This window comes from Haliaeetus albicilla, chromosome 2 (assembly GCF_947461875.1).
Source record: "Haliaeetus albicilla chromosome 2, bHalAlb1.1, whole genome shotgun sequence".
Classification (NCBI taxonomy): Eukaryota; Metazoa; Chordata; class Aves; order Accipitriformes; family Accipitridae; genus Haliaeetus; species Haliaeetus albicilla.
In genome coordinates this window covers 26,703,087-26,725,189 of record NC_091484.1, presented here as the reverse complement: position 1 = coordinate 26,725,189, position 22,103 = coordinate 26,703,087, and the positions used below count along the sequence as shown (strand labels likewise).

The 22,103-nt window shown below is 40.2% G+C and overlaps 1 protein-coding gene across 7 annotated transcripts in view; it reads right to left on the bottom strand.

Moving 5' to 3' along the window:
- Positions 1–22,103, bottom strand: part of CPNE4 (copine 4) — a 246,293-nt gene that overhangs the window by 11,548 nt on the left and 212,642 nt on the right. For all 7 annotated transcript variants that reach the window (XM_069811730.1, XM_069811709.1, XM_069811755.1 and 4 more), the window contains 2 exons: positions 10,622–10,676; positions 2,617–2,668 (listed from right to left, as the gene is read on the bottom strand). In XM_069811730.1, the coding sequence (XP_069667831.1) occupies positions 2,617–2,668; positions 10,622–10,676 (107 nt within the window). The remainder of the gene's footprint in view (positions 1–2,616; positions 2,669–10,621; positions 10,677–22,103) is intronic.

Sequence of the window (22,103 nt, the reverse complement as noted above, 5' to 3'; positions counted from 1 at the left end):
TGGAAATGGTAACAAGGGAGGAAATGTGAGGATATCTGTGTTTTATGAATTCCAGTGATCTTCATATCAATACACAGTCCCTATTCAATGTAGAGTGATGCTTCACACTACCTGGTGCCAGCGAAAGCTCACTACTTCCACAAAGAAAGGGATTTCATTCCTCAAAAGCAAATTAGACACATACTTTTTATATTGGATCCAATCTTTTTTTTTTTGGTTTAAAGCAAGATACTCTTCAGCAATTTTCCTTTGTTTTCTGTCAAGTATGCTAAATATTACAAGGAAAAATAGTGTGGTCACTAAGCACTTTATCTCCCTCTCACTCTTGCATCCTCTCTCTGCATGACATGCTGGTGTTACTGCTCCCCGTGTCACCTAATACAGTGAGAGCATCTAGAAAACATCACAGAAGAATTGGCAGTAGGAACTAATCAAGCGTCCATGACAGGCAGGTGATGAGCAAGCTGCAGCAGAAGATTAAACAACATGTTTTCTGGTCTGTCTCCTTTTCTTGCTTTCATCCAGATGGATATTATTTTAAAAGGGATCATTTAGGACAAAGAAGTGCTTTTTATATCTCATAGATGCATGTGCGAATCCTGCAAAATTTCTTCCCTGGCCTTCTTTCGTGCTGCAACCATCTTTTTATGTCTTCTTAGCCCTAAAACTCCTTTTAGGTGATGGGTTAACTTATCAGATAACTGAGTCTTATGCAAAGAGCCAAGTAAAGTTTAAATACATAACAAATATTAAGTGACATACGCCAAGGCAAGGCTCATAGAGCAGCTCCTTTTTTTTTTTTTAACCTCCTCTCATTTCCATTGTTACATTTTATTTTGCATACATAGTATTGTCTGGATAGTAAGTTCTTTACTTGCAGAACGTTTGTCTGTCCAACCTCTGACCTGCTGCTGGCACTACACAGATGTGACAGCCTTTTCAATCGATACAAATCATTATATAACAATGTCAGTGTGATAGAAGAATTAGCCTTGGACTCAAAAGAGGCAGCAAAGGGAGGATAAAAAAAATGTTCTTTGCATAGATTGTTAGAGCTTTTTTCTGAGGTACACGGAAGGTCACAAATGTCCTGCATTTAGACTAGGAAACGAAGCTGTATTTGAACACTACATGCATAAATATGTTATCACTTAATGCTGACCATTGTTAACTGAGATGTTTTAAACAGATCAGGCCCTGTGTAGATACCAATTTGTCTGTGTTCAGAAGCAGGCAAGCTAACACATTTTAAAATACAATGGTCCCAACAACATTCTGAGGTCTGTTTTGCTTCCCCACCTCATCCCCGCACCCTCAGCATGACTAAAATCTCAACTTCAATCTGGCTTACAAGCTTACAGGCACTTCTAGATGCATACATGTAATTTCTGCTTCTTTTAATGTCTTAAAAACAATGTAAAAAGCTGTGTGAACACAGCAAGCAGCTGTAGGACTTATGCCCAATTCCATTTCAAGCATATGATCTGCAGAGGCTGGTGCAGTCCAACAATCCAAGCACAACAACAAAGCAGGAATGCCCACTGAACCAAAAACATGAGGTCTTGCATTTAAGATACATGAACTCTGAATTCTTTTAATGTCTCTTTCCCTTGAATTGCTCATCCTCTCTTCTTTTCCTCACTTTATTTCTTGGCATTTTAATTCTCATCCTGAACATATCCCATTGAGCATGCCTGAGAGAAAGCCACTAATAAGCCTGAGAAGGGCTGAAAGAAGCAGCTAGAAAATTTGAACAGTAAAAGCATTTTGAAAAACCCATTTCAGTGTTTGGATGGTAGCAGAAGGATAAGGGAGAATTACAGCCTGTGGATTTTAGACAGCAATGATCATCTGAACAAGACTCTCAACTAAGTGTTAGTCTGGGATTACTTGTTAGGCTGTTTAGAGATTATTGTCCTGTTATTCTCTTTTACAAAATGTGTGCATTGTGGCAGGAGATTCCAGAAAGACAGCATCAGTCACTGCAGACCTCACTTACAAATACAAGACATACAGCAACATCTGCTACATAAATCTGGCATCCGACTATCGAAGATTAGTGGTTGTTGCTAGAACACACCAATATCTTACACTGTGTTGAAACAGCCTCCTGCTGCATTTGCTGTCATGAAAGCGTGCTTCCTTCTACCACAGTAGTCTACTGTAGCCTACTAGTAGGCTACTGTTGTTATAGGTCTGGCCAAAGAACTGGCTCTAAACTGAGGGAATCTTTGATCACTGAGGTTCACAGCCTGCTTTTGCATGTCCTGCCCTTCTTAGCTGCACAACCTATGGTGTTGATGTAGCTGAACATCTGGAACGAATCTAGAAGACATGGCTTTAGTTTTCAGAAATGCTAGTGATTTGGGGAAGTGCAAGTGCTGAATGTCCAACGTGGTGTACTTTCAAAGGGACCTATTTTTCAGGAAATTAATGTGTGACACTTTCTAAGGTTTCTAAAGATAAGCCCGATGGCTTGGAGCCTGTCACATTTTGAAAATCCTGGCTGTGTTCTTTAAAAAACATTTTCAGTAATACTCAGGTAATACAATAAAAAATGCAAGCACATTTTGCACACAGAAGAAATATGGCAGTCTGTCCTAATGTGAGCATTACCTGCACATTCTGGGTTGTCTTCATTGAAATTGATTGCAAAATCATGAGAGACCTGCAGATAAATGGAAAGAAAAGAAGAAGACTGTAGTCAGAAAAATTATTCCAAGAGGACTTGCAGTTAAACACCCTTTACATTCTTTCTGTGTCAAACCAGAGATCTTGCAAGCTTTCAGCTATTAAGTGTGAAATACAGTCCCAGCTGGAAGTCCCAACAGAAACAAAGTAACAAAACTGGAATCAAACCTGTCAACAACAACAACAAAACCAAGAAAAATAGCACAAAGACCCAAGTACATAAGAAATCCCATAAATACGGTGTCAGGATTGGGCTATCCATGCCAGGCACAGAAGAGGGATCTATTGCTGAGAAGATTTAAATGCCAGCTCTCCCTCGCTCAGCATCTCAGCTTGCAGCAGAGAGAAAGCAGGTTGCGATTCAGCAGGGACAGCAGAAGCTCAGCCCCCTTCTGAATCCTGCACTCGCAGGTGTGAACAGTTCCTCATCTGAAGGCCATGGGAGTACTGGGAGAATAATTTATTCTCCAAAGAGATCAAGGAAGTCACCTGACCCACTGTGAAATAATAATCTAAGAAATATAAGGGACCTAAGCTGGTTAAGAAGGTAGATTAGGCTGGGGGGGGGGGGGGAATTAAGCAGAAAAAACCCTGAAAACTCATGTTTTTCCTCAAATTTAGTGAATATCCCAGCCTTTCTCTCCAAATCCGTCTGTAATAAAATACTACAGAGCTATTTTCTAAAAGAAATGACTGTGAATACAAAGACGTTTCTGATTTTCTAATAAAACAATGTATTGTATCTTCGGTGGCTTGGGAAAATAATACCAGACTTCTGTATGCACAAATAATGCAAGGCAATGTAAGTCTCAGGTTCCAGGCTTCCTCTGTCTGTCTGTCCCTTAGAGATCTGCATTCACAGTACAAATCTGTTGGGACTGAAACTTTCTTCCGATGCTCTTTTCTGGTTTTAAGGTTTGTTCTTGCCTGCATTTTTTTCCAGATTCTTTTTTGCTCCTTTCTTTGATCACTGAGAAGGCTTGATTCCTTTTACTCTCTTCAGCTCTGAAGCTCAGTCTCTTGCTTCTCTTGTTTGTCTTAAATTGTCTTGAATGAAGCCCAACTTTTGTCTTGCAATGCACAGTGTATGTATACATATTTTTTTTTTTGGTTTGCAAAAAGTGGATATGGCTGAGACTTAAGCAGGCAATTTGCACAATTTAAAGTTGAACTTAGGTATATCATTCCAGATTCATGAAGGCATTTATATAGCTAACTCCAATTACACACATTTGAGACTTTATAGATCTCTGTAGGACCTTCAGAAGTACCAACAGTCCTAGTCATATGAAAAGCAACCTGTTTACTCCCTGTAAAATGGAACCTGGGTTATTTGCAGAAAGAGATTTATTTGTTGGATGTTGCTGTTTTATTTGCTAGTTTAGACCACTTCACAGCACAGTATGGAAACTGGTCTATGACTAAGAGACCCATGGATCAAATATGTGATTACAGAGAAGCTCCTGTAAAAGCGAAGTGGTGTAAGTTGGCTAATTACTGCCAAAGAGAGTTTCTCATAGAGAAATTGAATTTCCCCATCATATGCTGGCCTTGCTCACCAGTGATGCCTACCGCTACTTATTAAGAGGTTAAATAAAGCAGGACTTCTACCATGATGGGAAAGGACTGAAGGAGCAACTCACTGAAGAGTCTGCAGCCACCTCAGCCCAGCCAGGAATTTGGTATGTCTACACAAAGCATCAGTTGCCTCTTACGGAGGGTTTTGCATGGGCCCTTCAGGCTACCCTACTTGGCCATGGAAGATAATGCAGACAGTCACTACCTGTGTTCCTCACTGAGCAGGCACAGAAGAGCAGGGCTGTCAGATATGCTTCCGAGGTGCTGCAGAGCCCTTCTGTCTGGCTGCTCTGTGTGTCTCTTGGCACACTTTGCCCAGCTGCTATCTGCCAGTCTCATGACCAGCTGCAGGCCAAAGGTAATTGCAGTTGTCAAGATCAGTTATGTGAGTTTTCACTCACTGATGATTTTTTTGTTGTTCAATAGCCTTTCTTCTTCCTCTAGGCTTTCTGTATTTTGTATTAACTGCATCTCAAGAGCAAGAAGTATGGTGATGCATGTTTATGTATTGCAGGCTGATTCTTCCGACACTGTGCCTCTTCTGTGATTTCATTTCTTTATTCCAAATGCATTTGAAATTATAGCTAAAGGAGTATCACAATTCTTTTCCACAGCTACAGTATTTTGATCTCACATGCAAGCATGGGCTGGATGCTTTTGTTGCTATACCTCTTTCAGGATCACACTATTAAAGCAGTTTATCTGGTTCAGAGCTATGGCACCCAGGCTATTATTTAAGAAAAATGTAGACAATGGTTCATGCCAATAAGGAGAGCCCAAGTCTAGTAAGTGTGCACAATGATCCAAAAAATAATGCTGTCTGAGCAATGGCTGCCATCCTCCCAAAGCAAGTGGCCCTCATACATTGTCATCCTGATTCACTAAGAACAGTGTTAAAATGTATGCTGAAGGCAGGAGCAGAAACACAATGAATGTGCAGAAGTATTGGGTTGTTTCCCATGCTCTCTGAACAATATATCACAATTTAAACAAAATTTAAGTACAGTGCGAAGGAGAGAAGTTCTTTGAGCTGCTCAGTGATGGTTCACAAACAGGAAATCATCACCCAAGGCAAGTCAACAGCAGGTATTTTTAAAGCAGAGTTTCTCCAAACGCTCAGAACTCATTCCCCCCTCAGGTAAGTAAAACCAGCTGCGCTTCAACCTACCCTGTGCCATCTCCCCTGTGGTGGCCAAAATTCAAGAGGGTCCAAACCAGCAGAGACTTCAGGCACATGACACGTACTGAAGGCCTTACTGAACTTGGGTTGCTACCTAACAGGACTCCATGTAAAGCCCACCCGTGTCGAAAGATGGTTTGGCTCAAACATTCAATGCTTTTGTTTTCAAAACAGTGCAAGGTAATGAGCCACCCTCCCTTTTTTTTTTAATTAAACGTGCAAGGGCTTTTGTGACTGAAAAGCAAACCATGCTGATGACAGAGGACCAGAAGCTGGTATATCAAACAGCATCTTTCTGGTATTGAATGACACAGCCCTCATGCACTCCCAGAACTGGGGAAAAGGAGGCAAAAGTGTGAACATCTAAGATGCTGAAGACTGGGAAATCTTCTGGGGAAACAAGACGACACTTGGCTGTTCAGAAGCAAGCATGTTTATATAATCTACTATGGTGGTTTGTATGATGGATCAATCTAACAGTCAGGAAATCCTGGAATATGTCAAGCCATGCAAACACTGAATGACTGCTTTACATTAGTATCTGGCAGAGAACTTTGCAAAGAACTGTAGACCGTGGCCTGTGGTGGAAGTCTGCCTTACAATAAGGAATGTCCTCACAACCATGGTGTGTCACGGACCCTGGATTAAGTTTTGAATATGACCCTCTGCTCAGCCCTCCTCCTCTCTCTTAACATCAGTCCGTAAAAAGAAAGGAGAGAGAAATTCTGGAGTGCAGAGGTGATTACATGTGATCAGCCTGGCATTACCTGGGTTGCTGCACAAAACACCACTCAAAGCCTCTAACTAAGGATATGTACTTGCACCTGGCTATGTATTAATCTTTTCCCTCTGCAGGACTCCAGATAAATTATTTAGCAGATACCATCACAGATGTGGGATTATTAAAACACAGCTGTCCAGGAACTTCCTGCACCAGGAACATATTATTTCCTGGGTAATTTCTTCAAGGTTTTAAACAAGCAAAATAAGTAGCTTTACCATACATCATGATGTAGGTTATGACGACAGCATTTCTGAGGCTACATCAACTACATAAACAGTCTAAAATATTTTTGCTAAGGCAGATTATAGTCATTTTTTTTACCACTGTACAATGCCTCCATTGCCTGTACATCACAGTGACAAGCACCTGCATACAGAAAGGCAGTTGTCCATCAGTGTGATGGCACCTGTGAGACTCTTTCAAGAACCATAACCATACTTCCACATGCTTATGACCAGTTTAGTAGAAAAGTCACCTTGATTTAACAGAGCAGGTAACTTATTTCCCTCGTATTCAGATGTAATGAAATTCATCCTCGTAGCATGGCTCTTACTAAATAGGTTTCTAATTAAGACTGAAAGGAGAATTTCCTAATGAATATGAATTTTTGAGATTTCTTAAAAAAAAAAAGTCTTTTGGTCTCAGATAGAAACCTCAAAACACAAACAAAACCCCTACCTTGGAATCTGACAAATAATAAAACCCCACAAAATCATAAAGCAAATTGCTGGAAAGCTTTTGGACTATGCAAAGGCATTTTATTTAAGTTGGATCAAAACATGTTATTCTATTTTGGCCTCCATATTTTTTTAAACCCCTTTTACTTTAACTGAACTTCCATTTTTTAAATAAAAAGCTGGTTTGACTCAGAAACCACATTTTTCATTCATTTTGTAAATGCTGAATATGGATGCCTGAATTCCGAAAATTAGTGATCTTTTTTTTCCCCTCTCTAGATTGTTGAATTCATTTAAATTAACCTCCCTGTCCCAAATAGCTCCAGCTTTCCAGAAACCTCTATGGTGATGGTACTGGGACTACTTGACAGACAATCTGACAAATTCAGCCATGTTTAGGAATGCTTTCTTACTAATTTAAATAGAGATTGTCAAAAATCCATGAACAATAGATGCATACGGGCATAAATGCTGAGATTCACAATGTTGAACATTTATCTGTGAATAAATTGAATGCTATTAAGCCACTGCCAGTCTGAAAATTAAATATGGAATGCCTGCATATTTTGCAAAAGCTGAAGACACTAACTAATTTAAAGAACCATTGCTCAAAAGCTATTATTTTCAGAATGCTCATTAATCAAATAGTTTGGGAGCTGGACAGCTTGTGTCTTTGGCTAAGACCACACTGTAGACATTTCTGCTTGGCAAAGCTTGGCCATTTATTTTCCTTTGTACTTGATTTTCAAACATGCTGCCCAGTTTCCCTGTCTAAATCCAAGTTGCGTGGATAAGGTGACAAATTCTGTTTTTTCCCTTGGTCCATTACACATCCTTCTATCAGTTCTTTTTTGTTAGGTTTGCATATATTTTTGCCCTCAAGGTCCTGAAAAGTGCAAGAATCACAAAGACTATGGCACTTTTCAAGTCCCTTACCTGTGCAGCAAACCAGACAGTGCAGGTTAGGATCGTAAAGATGCTGTATTGTAACTGCAGTGGGGTTCTCTTCAGCAACTCTTCCCAGCATAAGCAGCGAATATAGCTTTCATTAAAAATGCAGAAATAACCAAGACTGTCTTAAAACAAACTGCAAGTTGTTTTGTACCTATTCAGGTGTCAGCCTGCAATATTTCTATAGAAAAGAACATGTCATTATTGGCAATACACCTGTCACGGGGCTGACGCAATTCTAACTTTCTGTTCATTTTAACAGTAAGTTTTGTGCTGCTGTGTGGTTTTTCAGTTCCTTTGAGTTTTGCCTGCTAAGAAATTAGCGTGTGTGGTTAAGCTTTCTTTCCTCCTCTTCACTGTGACCTTTTGCAGCAGTGTCTGAGTCCATATTATCTGCCACCTCTTCATTTTACATCAGACTTCTCAGATACTTCTTCTCACTGCAGAAAAAAGTTATGGGTTGGAGACACTGCTGTGGAATAACCAGCATGTTCTGCAAGTTTTGTGTGATAGAAACTCAGGAGGGGAATATTGCTCTCAGAGGTTTACTCAGATCAAGGAGCAGGGTGATATATTTGTCAGACCTTGGGGAAAAAGGATCATATTGGCGAATATTAGATGAAGGATCTCTAGACTGGTGAGGAATGTTATATATGGCATGTTTTGCATCCTTCACTCCCACAGATTCCTTATGCCACTAAGAAATGCTGTTTTTCTGCTAACAGCTGAAGTGTTTTATTTGGAGCTGAAATGAGGGAAAATAAAGTCAGCGTAACATAGCGGTGTGCTCTTGAAATGGAAATTCTGTAGAAAGCATATATAAAAACATTTTAAAAGGGGTTCAACCTCAAGACATTCATGAAGAGCCTGCAGAGGTGGATACTGACATCGTTCTGAAGCGCTAAGGTAAAATGGGGGGTGTGGGGTGGACGACGATGTATTTTTCCATGGGTAATAATAGTTCACATAGCAAACACTGCTTTTCTTGTAGCATGTAAAAGGATGTGAGGAGGCTAGAATCTCACTAAACGGACAGGTGAATAGTGCCCTCCAGCACCCATCCCAGGGTACTGGCAGGAGCTCAAGAAAGTACGAAACCAAGGCACTGCTTTGACACCACTGCAAACGGACACCTTTCTCTCATGTGCTCTAGTGCACCTAGGAAACTTCGGCAAACAAATTTAGAGCTTATGGCCAACCTGAAAGCAGTGGCTTACAGCTGATCCTAAATAGCAATGTTAGCATTGATTCATGCTGAATAGTGAGTTACAGGCCTCATTCTTCTACAACTTGTGACTGAGCATGACATAAATTAGACCTGAATCCACTCGATCCACTTTGCCTGTTTTTATCAGGCTGCTTACCTCTGGCCTTCCCTCACTGTGTTACTGCCATGCTTATGTTGGGCAGCTTTCATTTAGACTCTTAAGGAAGCTATGTTGCTGAAGTTGTGTGGAGGCTCTCATGGTTACTAAGAAACCCCTAGCAGTGGAAGTAATTTCTTCCACAGCCCTAGCAATCTGGTGTCTACTGGAAGAAATAAAAGAGTAGCTGCTGGTGTGCAGAGACCAACATGCTATAAGCAGGTTAGATCACCTCATTAGGGCTGCAGGCTCGAAAGCAGACACTCTAAATTAAAATGAAAAGCCACATGATGGGGCCAGAACTTAGAAGTTCTCATGATGATTCAACCTAAATTTGAAGATGTGAGTTATTACAGTCATTACACTGCTGCCCTTTAATAAAACAAAAGATAAGTATGACTTGTAATACCTTTGACTGAAAACATCAAAAGAACATTTGAATAGCAGGAGATCTGCAGTGTTGCTGTGGTGTCTATAGTGTCACCATATTTTTGCAGCAGAAGATAAGAAGTTAGGGGAGACAAGTTGGGAGCACTTCTTTCTAGTCTTTGTTAACTTTTAATTATATCAGTTTCTTCTCTGTTTCCCATGCATCTTGGCTATGTTCTGCATGATCAGAAGTCTAATGCTGTTCTTTTCCAGACAGTATTTGAGTTGCAGAATCTCCAGCTAGTTTTTGGTTACTTATTTGTGCAGAACTACTTCTCTGCCCACACTACCTCTGCATGTGCAACACAGGATTTGAACTTCTGCCTATTTCTTCTTAGGTGTTTCTCTGTTGGATGCTCCTTCTTTTACTCCAATGTCTTAACTCCAGCCCTACCAGACTGCAGATTTACACTTACAACTGCACCATCACTGTGGAACACTCTCATTTTGTTTTGTTCATAAATACCACCTGTCTCCAGCATGCTCTTATATTTCTCTTCCTGGTATTGACAATGTCCACCATGGCACAGAAATGTGCCACAGAGCAAAACTCTTCTAAAAAGTCTTTATTTTCAGGAAGATGTTAAAGCTCTTCATCATAAAGCATGGACATTAGGCCCCTCACTGAACCACATCTTCCAAAAATGGGTTCTGTCAAACCATGGTTTGCAAAGCTTCAAAATATGCCTGGCAAGCATTGTTCAAAAAATCAGGTCTCCTCTTACTGGACTAGCATCCATTAACAAAGCTTTGCCAATACCATTAAATAATTTGGGTGTAACATAACTATTTTAAGTCTAGCTTTGATTTCTGGTTTCAGTGAGATATCACTGGGTGAGAAAGCCAGGTGAGAGAAAACAAGCAGTAGGAGCTGCTCCCCCTAGCCCCTGCCCTGCACTGAACCATTTGTTGCTTATTTTGTGCCTCACAAACCAAGGAAACTAGAAAATGTCATTTATGCACCTACTTTGTATTCTGGTGGTATCCTTGCTCCAAATCCAAAGGCTGGGAACATTTTGTCACTGGAAAAAATAAAAAAAAAGAAAAGTTCCCACAAAGAAATGCATTTTGTTACAATTAACATTCTTCTGTAAGCATTCATCAAAAATGCAAAGCAGCACAACAATACAGAAATGGCTTTTAGATCAAGAGTGTTAACATGGCAGACCAGAAGGGTAGCTGAAACCAGGACAGTATCAGATTAGAGAAGGAGGGGTGTGTGCTGACCAGATGGGGGAGTGATACGGGAGATTTTTCAGGTGAACCCCTAGTATTTTTGGGAAGTTAAAATAATTTGGAGAATACCAAAGGATCAAGATATCTTGCCCCTCTCTCACAAATGAAGTAACAGGTCTGTATGACCCACTCTTTTGCACTACCTGGCTGCGGCATGAGGGTGAGTTGTCTTAACAGCCTGTAACAACATTTATTTCATATAAATAGAGATGTGCTCCCCTAGGTCAGAAAGTGGGTGTAGTGGAGAGATGACTCTGTAATTAAAAGTGCTTGCAAATTTGGGTTCTTACAGTTGTCCAGGTGCAAAAGAGACTTCCTAAAATATCCAAAAGGGGCAAGTTCATGCCCCCAAACCTGCAGGTTCTGTAAAGCTTTCCACCTGCATCTTTAGCAGTTCCACGAAAACACATGATTATATTAATTAGGAATAGGCTGATAACCTAGCAAATGCTGTGGTCAGTTTGGTTTCAAACACAACAGTGAGGTTGTTCTACCCCAGTTAGATCTGTAGAGACAAAAAATTCCTGATTCAGAGAACCTGGAAACTTCAAGGCTGTTAATATCCTTTCAGAAATGCAATAATGTCTCACACAGCCCACGTGCTGTCAAGCTGCCTCTTCCCAGATGGTAAAGTGGAAAACAACAAGCTGTTAGGAATGTCTCGTCCCTGAGTCAGCAAAGCACTTGATCACACACTTGAGGTTAACAATTCACCCAAACATATGCTTAACTCTAAACACATCCTGAAGCCCTGCTGAAGTCATAGGACTGTACTCCAGTGCTCTGATGAATCAACCCCCTCATAGGTTTATCCTATTCTGCTTACAGGGTTTCAAGGCCCTTGGAAAAGTTGAGTTCCTACTACCATTATTGGCACTTTCAAAAATCCCCGAGAGATGCCAGCAGCTTCAATATTCTTTGTGTAGTTCAAGACATTGCCGCTCCAAGTATCAACTGAATAATTTGCTTCCCAGGCATACTCAAGAAAGATAATAGCACCCATTAAAGCTGCTGGGCTATTCTGTCTGGCATAGGCTGTGAAAGGCACCATGATATTTGTGATACAAGCTAAAGAAAAATTGAAGGGTTTAAAAGAAAGCAGAAATAAGTGCCCCCTCTGTAGTTAGAGTAACCATGAGATACAGAAATATTCACCAGCTCATTGGGAACCAGTGATGACTGTCATCTGATGGTTTAGCTCTCACAATTGTTGTTCTGCTACAAAATGTAGTTGCCACATAAATCTTGGGAGCACAATTCTGTGTACCATATGTTACAGCGTGTGACAATGGATCTTGGAAAGGAAGACTAACATCATTTGCATGGTAATAAAACATCTTTTCCAAGGGATGTCAGAAATGAAGCAGCTGCTGACATTTGATGCGAGCCACCTGCTGATAGCCTTCTCTTTGATTAAACACTTCTGGAAGTGGGGAAGCCCTTAAAAATAGATGCAGAGAATTCAGGTGCACACTTAGAGGGCAAGAAATAAGAAGCCATTAGAAAAGAATCTGAGAGGAGAAAAAAAATCTTGTTTTACATCAATGATTAAGCACGGCTGGATTAGAAAATCAAACCCTGTGGTGCTGCAAGTTAATTGATTTTGGGCAAGAGCAAACAAAGACTAAAAAGAATTTTACTTAGGTAGAACATAAATGCCCAAGTTCAATAAAGCAATCCAAAAAGCTGATGTTGGCAGTAATTACCCAACCTGGGAGATGCCTAAATCCATACAGTGCCTGCGTTTGTACTGCAATGTTTCTTGACTGTAAACAAGTGTAGGCACTCTCCTATCTGCAGCTCCATCTTCTGCTCTGCAGCAATTCACAGACAGCACTAAGGGGCACCTCCAGCAGCCTGGATTCTCCTTCCCAGTCCCACAGTGGCACAGCCCCCACTGTTATTCTGCACCCTGAATACCTTATCACCACAGTCAGAACACCTGGCTTTATGTCTGAATCTCCCATATCTCCTTTTTGAGCAAGTGCTAATTACTGCTACCCTTGCCAAAAGAGTAAAGCTGATCATGCACAGCCTCAAGATGGGACTCCACGTGGCTGCTTTTCAGAGGGAAGTGCATGAACTCCAGAGAGGAGGGGTATCCTGGGGTCTACTCCTGTGCTTAGTACTTTCTCTCGCCTCACTCAGAATAGCTCCACACTCTCCTTTGGAAGCTCCTTATTTTCCAGAATTTAGGTATGTACCTCTGATATTCTGATTCAAGCTGCTGGGACCAAGGAAATAACTTCCATGTGCTCCTGGAGCTTGATCTTTAAGGTAAGAAGGGAACCTTTTGATTATCAGTCATGACATCCCTTGCATAAAAAAGATAATCATGTATTCCTCGACCACCCCTCAAAATTTGTGGCTGACAGCTTTCAGAATAAAACAGATTTTTAATGTAAGCAGCTTTTTCTCCTATCACACAAAACAAGGTGTTTAGCTAATATAAAGGTCTCACTCTTTAGTAGGTATGCAGTTTAATGGCTTAGTATTAAAGTATTGGTATTTTACAAAGTAACCGTCTCTAGTCTTCCCATCCACCCCTCACTGTCATATGAGAAAAAACCCAGCAGCTGAGCCTGCTGCCCTCATTCTGCTTATCCTGCACTACCGGGACACAGCCGGGAAAAAGTGACCCAGAAGAGCACCTAGGGATGCTCTCGCTTCCAGGACAATCCCTTATGGTATAGAGGCGTGACAGAGCTGCTCTGCCAGACCTAGGGCTATCATGGCAGCTTGCAGCAGAAAGCAGAGCAGCTTCCCAGCTTCTGGGACATCCAGGGACTGAAACGAGAGCCAGAAAATGAAAAGGTTTCTTCCTGCCTCAAGGGTGAATTGCATGCATCGGAGACTCCAGGCCTGTTTTCTAACCTGGCATTTCAGTAGGAAAGGGATCTGCTCTAATGACTTTTCTTTTCTTCCTTTGTAATTTAAACTCACCCAGAAGAAGAAAAGGAAGAACCAGTTCTCCTTCCCTTTGTGTTGCTTATTCAGGCATTTGGGTTTCATTTACACAAGGAAAAACTCCGAGGGCCCTGGCTGAAGCACTGGGATGTGACTGTTGGCACTCTCCCTGGCATAGCGCTGGCTCCTGCCAACCAGCAGCCCCCAGAGACTTCCCAGCCACGGTGCTGGGGACAGCTGTGCCTCCGACTGCTCCCAAGCGGCAGTTTGAGCATCACCAGTTTGTGCTGGGAGGAAGAAAGCTGAGATACAAGGACATGGGCAGTGTCAGGTCCTTGGCCTCAGGCCACATCAGCATCTTTGACTCATTTTGTTTAAACCTAGCCAGAGAGTCCTCCGCACGTGCAAGCAAACTGCCTGCACTGTCCTGCTGGAGACAGATTCCTAGAGGGACAGGAGAGAAACACAGAAGCGGTAAAACAAGCTGGTTCTGCAAACCCTGAAATTTACAAAATCAAGTAAGAAGAAGAGGATCATGGCTTGGCAGAATCTTTACAAAATTACTCTGTCACGTCTACTTCACATTTTATATTGTTCTTTGTTTTACATAGGTTCCCTTGAAAATTAAAACTTGGGATAATTTTCAAAAAAGCTGAAGTACTTGACATGAAGATTAAAAAAAACCAAAAGCATTGGACTTTTGACTTTTATACCTGGTTATATAAGGGCCATGAGTAGCCATGCAAGCATAGATGTATATGGCTTCTGGTACTTCTTCCAGTCAAACAGGCATGTATTACTGAAAGACAACAAAGACTGAGCAGATCTAGGTTATACCCTAAAGGTAAAATCAGGGAGATGGTTCAAGTTCAGTGTTCGTATTGGTAAATGTAAAATAATGCACACAGAAAGGAATTGTCAGGACTCCAAGACTGCAGTCTTCTGAACAGAAGTACAACCAGTTAGAGAAAAGTCCCTCAGTAACCTCAACTATAATGTAATGCATAGCAGCAAATAAATTCTGAAAATATCCCATATTATCCTTTTGGAACGTTGCTCAGTTTTAGTCACCCATCCTTCAAGCTATCTAGTGGAAACAGAGGAAGCGCAATGACAAATCAATACATTAATAGGGGCAGAGTGGAGAGAGAATTCAGTGAGCTGTACTGCAGAGGCAGGAAAAGAGATGAATAGAGGAAATAGTAAGGTTTTGTAAATTAGTAAGTGTGATACAGATAATGATACCTTCTTCTTTGTCACTAGTAAGCCTAGTGTTACTGGAAAGTAAGAAATATGTTTATAATAAAGAGGCAAAATAAAGAAAATTCCAAAATCTTGTCTTGTTAACCACTGGTGCCCTCTGATGTGTAGCATCATCGAAACCTGGAGTTCAGCCTTATTCTGAGAAGGATTTGCTATTCCTAGTAACAAGGAGGAGAATTCAGATAAAACTTTTCCACTGGGTGAAATTAATTAGTCAGACATTAGAGAGTCTTTTTCAAGTTCCTCTGAAGCTGCTGGCATAGACGGTGCTGGAGATAGAGCTAGATATTCACAAGTGTGGCAATACCTGTATTCAGAAAGGGAAACACGAGCTGCCAGGACTATGTTCTCTGAAAATTAGTTCCTTTTAAAACCCGATTTTGGAATATAAGCTTTTAATTGTATGGAATAAATGTAGGGGGAAAAAAGGCCTAAGTCATTCTAAATGCCATTTAGTCATTCTGAAAGATGAACTTCTAGCTAGCCACTTACACAGGTTGTTAGGAACTCATTCTACTGATCCTCATAAAAGCCCTTTGGTGTGTATCTATAGATGTGCTTACCTTTAAGCTCCTGAAGTCAATGCAGCAATTTGTATGGATGCTACTGACCCGACCTTGGAGAGCCTCATCATGAAAACCTGCTCACTTTATGCTAGAGCAATATAGTAGTACTAGGGGTACTAATGATGCAGTGAATGTGGGGAAAAGAAAGAAACATGGGGTGGGGAGAAAGAAACACTAACAACCCATTTTTAGTTTCAAATGACCAAGGATCTTAAATTTACAGCTCTTTGAAATTCTTGCAAGAAATATACCTGACTAGAATCCCTGAGTATTAAGCTGTTACTTGTAATTTGGGGTTTTTTGGTTAAAAAAAAAAAAAAAAAGTTTTTTTGGTAATCAGAATTACCAGAGAAATATTTTTAAAGTACTATGCTGGATGCAGCAAAATCAATTACTATGCCTTTCTTTTTCAATACCAATCTTAAAAGAATAAACCGTGGATCTGCTCTGCTCCACATACTTTTCCCCTAATGAGATCAGATATTTTTCCTCTGTTAGAAAGAAATTTCAAATTGCCAAAATAAAAGGGAAGTATCTGTTACACATGTAGTTGAAAAAGTGTGACTGTGAGGAGGGGGAGATGGAAGGGGAGGCGGCACGGGAAGAGGAAGAGGGAGAGAAGAGAGAGAAAAGGAGAAAGGAAAAGGAAAAAACAGCAAATGCCACAAACAAAATAGAGTCATCTCTAAACTCAATTAAAATTGTAATCTTTCATGTTCAGGGAGTGAACTGGAAGAATATGAGCTGAATTAAGTGTTTCTTTTCTAAAGCATATGAATGAATCATGTTCCTGTGTGTATTATTTAGTACTTATCTGAGAAGGGCTTGATGCCAGTAAATTCTGAATCATAAAAGCTTACAGGGATTAGCAGCAGTTCCGAAGAAAATATAGAAATCATTTGAAATATTTAAACATTTTCAGTTCCTGCTTTGCAAGCAGAGCGAGGTAAATAAAGGACATGATTTGTATGATTGAATAGGGCTAAATAAAACCATTTAAGTGGAAGGGACCAGAGCCCATCCGCTTCACCTCTTGCAGTCCTGCACGGCCATCTGTGCTCCTCCAGGACGGGCCAGGGGTAGAGCCAGGCTGTGGTCCAGCTCTCAGCCTGCCCCAGTCAGAGTCAGAAGACCGCAAGAATTCAGCAGCAGCAGTGTTTTCTTCTCCTAATCTGTATCCTTCTCTGGGGGACCGCTGCGCTGTCACCACGTATTCACTGTGTGGTTGTGCTTGGTTTGATAAAACCACATCTCTGGTTTTGGCCAGGTTACCGCATGTTTAATCAAACTTGCACTGTACCTAACAAGGCTTAGCATCCAGTTCATAATGCACAGTGATTTTTAATGGAGCAGCAAGAATGAACTGATTATCATGCATCTTGGTCACAAGAGAGAGCTGGGAGCATGCAAATCAATGGTAAGTCACTGCAACAGCTACATTGTTTGGTCTGTCACAGGGATGCTACACAATCATGTGCAAAATCCTGACATTAAAATTCACTCGTTATCTTTAATTACAGCTCTTAGTCACCTTAGGGGAGTTGGAATCTGCTGAATACTGAGAAATAGATACTGTCACGTAATTGGGTTTCAAGAATATGAGGGAATGCTTGTCTCACCTGCGAGGGAAATAGTTAATGAAGCAGGGGAATACAGATTCCCTGAAGGTAACTACTGAAAGGCATCAACTCATGAAATAACTAACAAAGTGAAATCCAGGTACAATGGATTTAAACTTCCCCTTGTTAACATTAAAAGAATTGCAAAAGAAGCTCTGCAGGGTAAAAATATCAAGTGAACTCAGAAATTCCTAGACTGGGAAAAGTGAATACCCACAGAAAAAAAAAAAGTCATCAGAGCTTGAGTGAGGGAGGAGTAGGTTAAGCAAAATGAAATGGCAGCGAGATACATCACTTGCCAGAAGGATAGCCTAATAAAATGGCATACTTGGGAAGGTGAGAAAAAATGTCAAGCTTCCCTGCAAGATGACAAATAAATTGCAATGACCTGATTTATACCTACATGAATGACCCAATTCAGTAAAATGTATCTTGAAAAAGAAATAGGACTTTATAACTGGAAATAAACTAGGGAAGGGGATGCTGCAAGAGGCTACGGTGAGTTATATTTAACTTCTCAAACCAGGCAGTTTTCAGACAGTCCTATGTATTTTAAGGGGTTGCACATATGTCCCTGTACCTTCCAAAACCTTAACTCTATAGTAAATTGGCGTACCTGTGGGATCATATATGGAGAACTGTACCATCACTGAAAAGGTCATTCTCACACAGACTGTAATCTCAGATGTTGAAAACTTGACACGACTTGAAGATGACACTGCAGGCAGCAGGCTGAATTCCATCACGTAAGGTGCAGATGGTGAAGATCTCCAAACCGAACAGTGGTGGGGCCCTGCCCTCTTCAAACACAAAGGTGGCTTCCAAGTTTCAGGGTGTATTGCACTAAGCAACCACAAGAACAAAAGCTTTGCTGCATATGCACATTATTTTGTCCTTTTTTACAAATTACATCGGGAAGGGTTGGTCAGAAACCTTCCTCTGCAACCATTTTCTATCAGAAAACACCTATCTATAAGGGGTGTGCTGGGAAGAGGGGAACACAGGACTGCATTGGCATATGTATGCAGGGAGGTGCGGGGAGAGGAATCTCTCATCAAATGCTCTCAAGATACAAATGCGCTTTCTAGGATGAGCTGGATAAAACTGGTACAGAGATTATATCGTGATCTAATGTGACCAAATGAACTGTTGATGTAATTTTACCAAAATCAAAATGACATTAAGTCAAAATGAAGAACACTATCAAAACAAGTTAGAGCAAAATTGGAAGTGAAATATACTGATGACTAAACATTCAGTTAGGCATCACTGAATACACAGGAAGAAATAGGCTACTACCCTCTGTTCATCTGCTGATTTGGGATCTCTGATCAAGGTTAATTTCACAATAATTTGGAGGGGATAGTAAGACAGTAAATGGAACCTAATTCACAAGAATTGCCTAGCTTTAACCGAGAGCAATTTGACCCACAAACATCCTGTTAAGGTCAGGCAAAAGGTGTCCACTTTCTGTAAAGGAGGAAACTTGCATGAGAAGATTTAGAACATGGTGTTCATTTACCCCACAGAAGGGTTTCCAAATGGGAATAATTTGCTTCTTAGCTATATGCTGATATAATGCAGTGGATGACTAGAATAGTTACATCCTTAACAATGCAAGGAGGAAATTCACACTTCTGAAACTGTGGAAATGGTTGTGTTGACTAAAGATGTACCAGATCAGTATCAGATGGCATCAGTGAAAATGGCAAGATAAATTGCTATCTCCTTTACTTATGCTTATTTACTTAGTAATACTTCTTTATTTACACAGATGTCTAGTGTCTACAGCAGTAGGTGGTATGCAATTTCACGTAAAGTTTGTAGGGTTTTATACTTCAAGTCATTCTCTTCAGAAGGAAATGCTGACAGAGAGATCCCAATGGTACCAGGCTGTACAGTCCAGGAGAAGTGTCAACTACTGCACAGAACAAAGCTCTTCCTCAGAGGAGATTTTGAGCTGAATTGAGAAATAGTAAAGACCGCATAGAAAAGCGACGCAGAAGGTTCAGATTTTGATGTATCTACCAGCTGATAGAATGCAGCAGAGGTCTCTGAAAAGTATGTGGAGGAAGCAGTAGTTTTGCTAAGAAACTTGGAAGGGACTGCTTGTGACTGATACACTGACATAGGAACTGAGTTCTGGAAGAAGAGGCAGAGTAAAGAAGGCTCAATGACGAAAACTTGGCAAGGGAAAAGGCAGAGCTGTAAGAATTGATGGTACCTGCCCAGATAAAGGGCCTGCAGATATATACATATATACACATATATACACACACACATATATATGTATGTATGTACATACATATGCAAAAGAAGCTGTTACGAAGCCAGCTTCCCAACACAGCTGTTGTACTAGACTAATTCTCCTGTACCGATTCTTGGGATAAAAAGTGGTGACTGTAGAAATCCCTGTGTGGCAGCAGTCTGCAAATACAGGTTCTGCAAAGGCAAATACTAAATATGTGTACGTATATACTACGTAATTGTGCCAGCCTAGGTCCTCAACAGTTAAATCCAAGGATTTTCAATCCAGTTTGGTGATTTAAAGTATTAGCAATTCGTTTTTCCCAGTGCAGTTCTAGTCCTTGGTTATCCAAACACTTCAGAATATGTTTACCCGCACCTGAGCTTACTGATAAACATATAAGCTACAAGTCTTTCTGTATAGGTTACTGTTTTTCTATTTTTCTTCTGTTGTATGTCTATGCAAATTTGGTCCTATTAAAGCACTAAATAAAAAGATTCATGTCTTTTCCCCATGGTTTTTAAACTTGTTTAGATATGCTAATCAGCTTTTTTGCTTAACAGCCTCCAGAAAGGTTGTTTCTGTAATTAAAGTGCTAAAGAGAGATGCTTAATAATTAAGCATATTTTTACTTATTGATCTGTATGGGTAGATTAAATTTTAACACCTATAGCTCTATGTAGGGATTCAATGAAATATTTAATGTTGCATATAGTGCCAGTTATCCTAGGGATCATTCGTTCGCCCCAGTTTTAATGAATTACTATTATACAATTATCTCAACCAAAGCAAGTTTCTGCTTTTCTCCTTGTGTCTGGCAAAAGTACCTCAACGTATTTAATTTGGATCCCTCCAGCCAAGGTAACTCTCTGAGTCTTCATCCACAAACCCAGACATAGCTTCAGGATGAATAACCTTTTAAGTAATTCTTAGGTATGAGGCTCTGATTAATAAAGCAGACTGCAAGGTGTAAACTCTGGGATCTTTTTTCCACTTAAAGCCTCAATGCAAAACACAGCATTTAAGTATGTACTGATCTTTGTATTTGGGACCGATTGCACTGATTGATGTATGACTTCCATAACATGTACTGCATTATACATACCTTGTCCTCTTTCTCCTCCCTAACTATCCTCTGCTGTGTACGTCAGGAAATGTGTTTCTGGGACAGATGGACCTTTCATCTGACTTAAGTTTTTCCCTTCTTAGAAAGGGATGTGCTGGATGGGGAACCCTGGTCTTTTTTATTTTCTCCTTTAATTTTTTTCCCTTCTTAATTTTCAAGTGCACTTTATTGCACAAGGGAAGGAAGGTTTTTATATGGTTTTCAATCAGAGTGAATGCACTCGCTTAGGCCTAAAATACTGAAGAAGAGATCATAAAGAGGAATTTTTGCATCTAGTCAGCTACTGCTGCAATTCACTGACTGCAGAAGCTGATGTTGAAACTCAGACTGACTTCAGGACTTTCATATCTTTTGTGGAATGTGGCCCAGTTTTTACATTTTCACTCTTAAGTATTTTACAGAACTCTACACATAAATAATTTCTGCACTTTGCAGGAATAATGTACTCTGGGCTCAGTGGCCTTTAGGGAGGTTGCTAGACAAGCATGTGTTACACAAGCGGTTTATTTGTTAACATATGATCTCAGTGTGAATGTCAGTTTTAAGGAGCTACTTGAGTATTTAGAGTTAAGGAGGCTATTTGCCTAAATGAAAAAGGACATTAGTGTCAGGAAACAGATAGAATTTATCTTCCGTGTGTTTCAAGGGCTGTTGGAAATAAAAAAAAAATCTGCAGTATCTTTAAGAGTGAATAAACAGACATAGAGATTTAAAATAATTACGAACTAATCTTTGAAATAGATTTTGAATACAAATAAAATGAAGACCAATTTATGACATCATTTTACAAAACTATGTGGTCAAACACATGGAATCATGGGTTGAGTGCGTAGATCAGAACGGGAATGGCCCATCAAGAATGGGAAGTTCCACAAATATCCAATGCAACAAATGCTTAAAAGTATTTGATAAAATACATCTAAACTCTGCCTTTTTCAAGGTGTGAGTATTGATTTGACCTTAGTGCCATCTACATTTTGCATAATACTTCAGTGTTAGCTTGAGTCAGACTGAATTCAGTGGGATTAGATACTAAGCTCTAGTGTCTTGCTGAATCAGAACAGAGGTTTTAATGCAAAGATAAATATTTAATGTAATATAATGAGATTCTTAACAAGCAGAAGAGAAAGGAAAGCTACTAACTGCAGAAATCAGATTTCAAACTGAGGAGCAGATTTGCAAGTCCTGCCATGGGCTTAACTCACAATATGATCATTAAAACCTGTGATAATGTAAGATCATTTAAGAATTATTTCAGTCTTTAGCATGGTGTGCATGTAACAGCATTTATCCTTACAAACAAGCTATTTACAGTCCAATTCCAGCCCTTTTTTCCTTTGCCAGAGACAGCAATCACTGCAGAATGAAAGATGAGCTACACTCATGGCTAGTTGTTTGTATTCCAGCACTGGTAAAACAAATCATTAAAATCAAAGGACCAGCCATTTTAACAAACTGTGTGCACTGTTGTTATTGTGACTTAT